General features: G+C 42.8%; 1 protein-coding gene across 2 annotated transcripts in view; it reads right to left on the reverse strand.

Moving 5' to 3' along the window:
- The window catches only part of LOC119024890 (carbohydrate sulfotransferase 1-like), a 29,298-nt gene extending 22,007 nt beyond the window's left edge, over nt 1–7,291 (reverse strand). The window contains exons 1-3 of one of the 2 annotated variants that reach the window (XM_037108089.1): nt 7,069–7,291; nt 6,285–6,405; nt 2,516–2,910 (exon numbers count right to left, since the gene is read on the reverse strand). In XM_037108089.1, the coding sequence (XP_036963984.1) occupies nt 2,516–2,863 (348 nt within the window). In that variant the 5' untranslated portion in view covers nt 2,864–2,910; nt 6,285–6,405; nt 7,069–7,291. The remainder of the gene's footprint in view (nt 1–2,515; nt 2,911–6,284; nt 6,406–7,068) is intronic. The other variant, XM_037108088.1, reaches the window with a different exon arrangement.
- Between the last annotated feature and the right edge of the window lie 344 nt (nt 7,292–7,635).

The following is a 7,635-nucleotide window of genomic DNA, read 5'->3' on the forward strand; positions in this document are numbered from 1 at the left end:
TGGCTTCGTTGTAGAATAGTCCAGCATATTATCTCCACAGATGCACTAGATGGCGTTGCTGTATTGAATGTCATGGAAATGATTATTGCACCGTCGTACTCAACTTATGTTGAACTGTAAAATCAACTGTTGAATAGGTAAATTAGTAACTGTAATGTGATTGCTGGATTTAGGAACAGTAACGTGTTATATTACAGTGTAACAGACAAATGTAATATGTTTTCAACACTGGTGATATCACATGTATTTCTAATTAAGAAAGGTTGCTGAGCTGGCTGAACAATCGGTGTCACCTTGGCTCTGTATTTGCTAGAAAAGCTCCAACCTGCAAAATCCCTGAAATACCAACTATACACGCTACAGTTTAGATTATGCAAAACCCAACTGAATACTAATGCAGAAACTGAAAGCTGGAGGAAGGTCTGAACTTGAAAAACATCAAAAGTGATACAGAGCTGCAATGATATTTGTTAGTAACAACCTGTAGTCCAGAGAGCAGAGTTGTTACAAGAATCCAACAACCTGCAATACTGCTTGTTTTTTTGTTTTGTTTTTTTCACTTACACAGTGCAGTCAAGCCCCAAATCCTCATGAAAGCAGCTTGCTTATGGCAAACAATTTGGAGATTATTGAGACAGTCAGTGAACTGACTCACTCAGCCTGGTGCTAGCTGCGGTACAGGAGGCTAACTGTGGGCTGTGATGGGCAACGTTACAACATCACTTGTGCATTGTTGCATTTTCCCAGACATTAAACATGGTATTGTGCCTACATGTTGAATTTAGATAAATAACATTTAACAGCCTGTACAGCTGTTCGAACTCGTTGCACACAAGTGAGGACTAAAGGTGTTATTCAGAGCTGTTTGCTCAACCGATTTCTTCTAAATTTGATCCAAAATAAAGTTTAGTTTAACCAAATGACCACCTACAGAAGATCAATTCCATCATGTCTGTCCGTGGCACACCTAAACTGGCCTTTCTAGATCTTGTCCCCAACTGTATTTGCCACGTGTGAAATCCATGTTTTTGACATCCAGGGTTTCCCCTACATGTAATTGACTGTGGAGCACCGCCACAGCAAAATAAAGGCCACCACGCCTTAAAAATTCAGTGTTTCCCATACATTGATTAATATTTCTGCCTTTCCAGCGCATACCGACGTTACAATCAATCTGTATTGTTTTCATTACTTTTAATGACTTCAGCAATGTTAATTCAGGGCTGTGTTAGTGAAAATGATAATAACATGAAGCTGTTTTCAAACCTGGAGCAGTGCGCTTCACGTGCTCGGAGGCTCCTCCTCTCACACACACACAAACACACACACGCGGTGACAGGTGGTGGGTCTGTGTGTCGCTCTGAAGCAGCCATGAATTAGTTACAAAATAACAAAAATGTCGTCTATGACTGACTGTTACGGTGAGTTGAAGAGTATCAGAAACATCTGGTTTGTTCACAAAAAAGTCCAATTTCATATAAAACCGGTGGCATAAATAAACCCATGTGTTAGAGAAAGGAAATATTTTACCGTCGTCTTCCACCGCAGTCCTTGACGTTAACTAAGCATGTTGGATGTTTGGCTTGATAATTAACTAGAGGATTAAACTGGTCACTTAGATCAGAGTCCTGCACGGGTCTTATTTTGCAAACCAGCACCCGCCTGAGCCTGCCATACTTTAAACCGCATCTGACCTGTTTTCCGACAACAGCACAAATTACATTCCGTACCCGAGCCGACCCGCTATAAATTCATACCAACACCCGAGGGAAAATTGGACGGATGCAATTTTTAAAAATGAAAGTAAGCCAGTGCGGGGAATTTTGGGAGGGGGCGCAAGCAATGCATGAATGAGCTCATATGAAATATAAATGCTTATGATTTGTGTCACTAATAATAACTGTTGATAAGTGACACCTTGAAAATGTCACTCGTCAAACCCGCCCCGTCTCTCCAGGCGTCCGACCCGATCTGAATCTGTGTCCGTCATAATACATTATTTTTCGCCCGTGCAGGACTCTGACTTAAATAACTCCTCTCTTGAAACAAAAATAGTATAGTAAAAATAAAAATAGTATTTCTTTTCAATAGTAGATGAATCTTCACTCCAACCCCATGCAGGGGAGTTCACAATGGCTGTGTGGGAGCATTGTAACCCCCCAGCGCCACAGTATCAGAAAATACTGGAGGACACACTGACATCTCTGAAATAGTAAAAAGAAATGGGATGTATTACTCAGTTGTGTCTCTCCAGTTAGTTAGAACTGAAGAAGTCTCTTGGATGAGAGGTTAAACCTCTTCAAGAAACTGAAACAAGTCCAGCTGCCTATGATGGAGCACCTAGATTTACCATGACCTGGACGACTGGGAACCATCATCATCATGTCAAAGACGTGGTTCTTGGTGCATTCTCGCATGTTGTCTTAATAGAGGCCAGCAAATAAGATCATATTGTCTGATTGTGGATGATAGTTTGATATGAAGTAGGTCTTGCACACCCATACTACATACTAACCTCTGGATGCTGGTTGAACAGCTGACCCACAAATGAGGATCCACTCCGTGTGGTGGCCAGAATGAGGATGTGGGTCCTTTTGTTGGCATTATAGGAGGGGAAGGAGACGGAGGGGGAGGAGGGGGATTGAGGGAGGAGCTCATCGCAGCCCTGGTCCGAGGCCTCGAGTGTCTCCTGGCCCAGTCGCGTCAGATCTCTGAGGCTGCAGTTGACAGCATGGCCCGTGGGTGTCAGGCCGACAGAGCACAGCAGGCTGAAAGGTTTGGTGGAGAAGGTGCGGATGGCTGTGTACTGGATAGCTATCGATGCTAATGCTAGCAGCACCATGGACTTCCAAGAACACTGCATGGTGGCTGGACAGATGCATCAGGAAGCGACAGCACCATCTGCTGACACTGGGTCAAATACAGGAGGACACAAGGAGGACAGAAGATAGGGAGGACAATGTTAACACAGTTGTCTTTAGTTTTTATTTAAATTTTGGTAAAATCTTGCCAATCAATCTTTTAGCTTCAGCAGCAGCCAGCTAGTGACTTAAGGTCCATTTGCAACTCCCCCACGATAAAGCTTAAAAAACAGAAATGACTTTAGAGGCACCATTTAGGTGTATGAACACAATGTCATGATTAACACGTCATTTTTTAACTATCACGATTATGTCCAATGTATACCGTGGCCCCCGTATTAAAGACCAAAACAAAACTTAAAGGAGAGGGACTATTGGATTTACATTCAAAGTGGACACAAAAACAACACTAATGAAATAATACATTTGAATGTTGTTTTCCATGAGGCAAAAATGTTTCATAAATGATGCGGCATTAAGTCCTTTGTCCTTTCTGATTAGAATATAGCTAACAATGTACATGGTTTGGCCAAAAAAGCCACCCCCTGGTTTTAAGTAAGCAACATCTGTAAAAGCCTCCCATTGGATTATTACTGCAGTGATTAATATGCTTCAGCTGACAGTAAGTTATTTAACCCCAACTGATGCAGACAGTGGCCCCACAATTCTTAAACAACCATGCTGAAAGATAAATCCTGTGGTCATGGAACAGATGTTACTCTCAGTACGTTTACATGCACAGTTTAGTCGGATTACAGCCATAGTTTGACTATGCCACTCAATCAGACAACTGCAATTATCCAAGTATACACGCCGCTGAGAAAGTTGGATTATTGGGCCGAAGCATGTCATACCCTGGTACGCTAGGTGGCGCTGTACCCATTTCAACTAGTGGTAACAGAAACACCTCCAGCTGACCTCTTTACATCATCAGCTGCCTCGTCATTCAAGAAAGATGGTGTACGAAGAGCGAGACGAAGCTACATCTTTGTACACTTCGTATATGGTGTACATGATAATTACACAAACTAGGTGCACAATGGTGCTCTTTCTTGCAGTGATTTCAGAGGAAAGACGCCGTCGCCGTCCGTCTACTTCCGGCTCACGGCCCCCGTGGAAAAATCTCGCACCTGTGCAGAGCGCAAAATCTGATCCGATCCGCTGGAACAAATACATGAAGAAGTAATGCGACTATCAATCGAATAATCTAGGTGCTTTAATTCGACTATGAGAAATCCGATCTGGTCTGATGTTAGTCAGACTAAGGTGTATACATGCATCTTATAGATCCGATCATAGTCGGACTAACCCAGTAATTCGATTTTCTTAAGTGTCATGTAAACGCACTGTCTGATTCAGAGGGGTCAGATTATTGGCCTGCATTAAGCAAAGAAAACCAAGGAGATTGCTGAAACTACTAGAACTGTCCATGGCGCGCCATTTAGCTCAGTTGGTAGACATGCGTCCCATGTACAGACACATGTCTGTACATGATATTATCGGCCGTTTTTTGCGGTTTTTTTTACGTGTATCGGCATCGGCCGATGCGGCTGCTGCGTTCGCTGATCCAGCACTATTCACAGACAGGCGTCCACAGGCAGCTCCATGTTGCTGGAGACGCTGCAGTGCACGTGCAGGCCACACACAGCCCCTCCCCCACTAGGAGAGTGCTGGAAGCCTGCTCTTCAACACAATGGTAAGTTTTAAACTTTCAAAGCATCTTTTAACTGTTTAACTCAGCTGAAATATTGCCATACACTTCGAAAGTGGAAACATGAATGCCACATGTATGCTCTGTATGTGTTTTGCTTGAAACTATAGCTAAGCAAGTTTGTGGGTCCAAATGGTAAACGGGAATGCCGAATGCCTCGTTTATAAAACTGCTTGCCATTGTGGCTATATGTATTCATACGGTAGCTGTTATGAACACTGGTCATAGGATTAAGTAATGCCGATGTTGTTCCATGGTTCCGTGGTGTTGTAGCAGTTTTATTTAGTGACCACCTGGCCGGAGGTTTGGATGTGTGTGTGTGTGTGTGTGTGTGTGTGTGTGTGTGTGTGTGTGTGTGTGTGTGTGTGTGTGTGTGTGTGTGTGTGTGTGTGTGTGTGTCTCACTCAGTGGGACACACACGCATCACAGCGATATATGAGAGTGCTGCACTGACTGAAGGAGAGCTTTTAAAACAGTTTTATACTTGGCTGAATATTTATTCCTGTAAACGTTGATGCAATTTAGAACAGAAACCTGAACAGTTTGCTGCTTAATGCACATCTCACATCACATTATTTTCTTCTGCTAATTCATGTTCTGGGGTTGCCATTCTGGCAGCTTCTTTTACATTTTCGTTTAGACCTACTAGTGTGTTGTCTTTGCATATTAGGTGGCATATTAGCCTAAGACATGCTCATTTTATTTTATGTAGAAAAATTGAAACCATGGCAGTCTTAAATTACAAATCAAGCACTTTATTTCAATGGCTACTTATTTATTTATTGTTTATTGTTTTCTTAAATTATTTAAATGTGTTGACAAAAGACATTTTGTGGTGACCTAATTATATCTGTCTTATAATACATCAGCAAGCAATGCATCATCAAGTCTGTGTTGCAGCTGTGGAAGCCTTTTACCCTTGCACAGTTAACCATATGCACCCATCCATATGATGTACACAGAATGTGGGTGATATGAATGTAAGATGATTGCACAGGATTGACACTGATCTGTGTTTTTGTTTATTCTTTTTAAAGAAATGGCAGAGCAGAAAACCGATCCAGTGTGGCAACATTTCACAGAGCCTACTCCTGCAAAGGACATTGTTTTTGTTCTTGTTCTACCTCACCTGTTTTTAATATTTGTTAAATATTGATGACTTGTTCTTGTTCTGCCTCACCTTTTTTAATCTCAATAAATGTTCCTTTTCTTAAAATTGAGACTCTTAACATTTGTTATCATCCATTGCGTAATGTTTATTATGTAAATTGAGGGAGCAAAAGTAGCATTGGCTCCAAATATCGGCTCAAGAAAATCAGCAGTTGTTGAGTCTGTCGATCCCTACTACTTACAAACAAAACTCCTGACATCGTGACAATGTGATGTGTTGAAGAAAAGTTTTTGACTCTGTCTTATTTGTTTCACTCAGCATTCCGTTTTTCATGCCGTTTTATTTCCATTTTTATTTTGTTCTTTGAAAACAAATTAAGTGTGCATCACAAAAAACACCTCCTTCATGACTGCATGCTGTAGGTGGTGTGTTAGAAGGTTTCACTCATATTTTCTATCTCAGTCGACTGAAAATCCTGATTCATAGCCAGTGCTAATAAGTTAAGAAGGTTATTAAATAGCATACAATGGAAGTCAAGCACAACGCCCTCCCAGAACTGTATAATAACAAATAAGTCTCAACTGGAGACCAGGTTTGTTACCTGAAAATGTTGAGTCTCTGAAAGGAGGCAGTCTTCAGCCAGCTGTGCTGGCAATTACCATAAATACATCACACACACACAACAAGGCATCTGGCCACTGACAGAGACAACAGGTGCAGTCCTGTGTGGACAGAGGGGACAACAGATCTCATGTGCAGTCCTCCATCAACCATCATAACACTGTGCATCCACATCCTGTTCAGTCAACCGTCACTCTACCACTGCAATCAGCCCCACAGATGCACTGTTTCCCTTGTTTCGCTGAGCCTTTTCCAAAAATGAAATGAAACTGACATTTTTTTAAGATGTGCATTTTTGGATTTCTGGTTCTGTGATACATCGGTCACATAATCAGTCATTTCCTACCACCTACAGAGGCGTGTCATGGTTTACTTGGAGGCTAGTGGATTTTTAGAACATTTCAGGTGTAACGTGAGTGTAGCACGGCTTCAACTACGACACTGGGCCTAAGATATCAATCAAATCACTGCAATTAAAAAGCTCTGTCTGTCTGTCTGTCTGTCTGTCTGTCATCAAGCTTATCTATCACTCCAGAAGAATGCAGTGACAACACTAGCACACCGCAGGCACTAACCCAGCCTACCACCGGTCTGTCAGAGTCGTGCTAGCTGAAGCCTTATGTACTCTCAGTGCTGCTCATCTGGAGCTAACAGGGACCGGACGGGAGACTGTTGTCGTCGTACACATCCGCAGGTCGCTGCATCCCTGATCTCAGCACACACCGACACCGACACCTCCCCGGGACCCGGCTGCGTCTGGTTACCTCTCGCCTGTGTCGCAGCCGTCAGCAGCGGGAGGCGGCGGGCTGGCCGTGGAGGAGACACGGTGATGTTGCTGTGTGGCTCCATCGCAGAGATGAACACCGATCTGAGTCTGAGTGTGATCCGCGCAGGGATAACGGAACAAATACAACCCGATCCAAAGAGTCAGGAGCCGTGACGAGTGGCGTCCGCATCCAGGTGGCTGGACTGCTGCGTGACACCGTGTGTTTACTGCTCTCTCTCTCTCTCTCTCTCTCTCTCTCTCTCTCTCTCTCTCTCTCTCTCTCTCTCACACACACACACACACACACACACACACACACACACACACACACATACACACAATTTAATTCAATAAAATAAATTCAGCAAATTCAGTTCAATTCAACAAGCTGTACTGGCATGACTGCTTTCCAATATTCCCAAAGCAATATAATAATTAATAATAATTTCCGTGTGTGTCATCATATAAAGGTAATACTTTACTAGAACAATAGTCAGCTAAATAACATTATATCAGTGTGCAGGTGAGAACCCAGTCAGGACCAGCTGGCTCATATGGGGCTGTT

This window comes from Acanthopagrus latus, chromosome 8 (assembly GCF_904848185.1).
Source record: "Acanthopagrus latus isolate v.2019 chromosome 8, fAcaLat1.1, whole genome shotgun sequence".
Taxonomy (NCBI): domain Eukaryota; kingdom Metazoa; phylum Chordata; class Actinopteri; order Spariformes; family Sparidae; genus Acanthopagrus; species Acanthopagrus latus.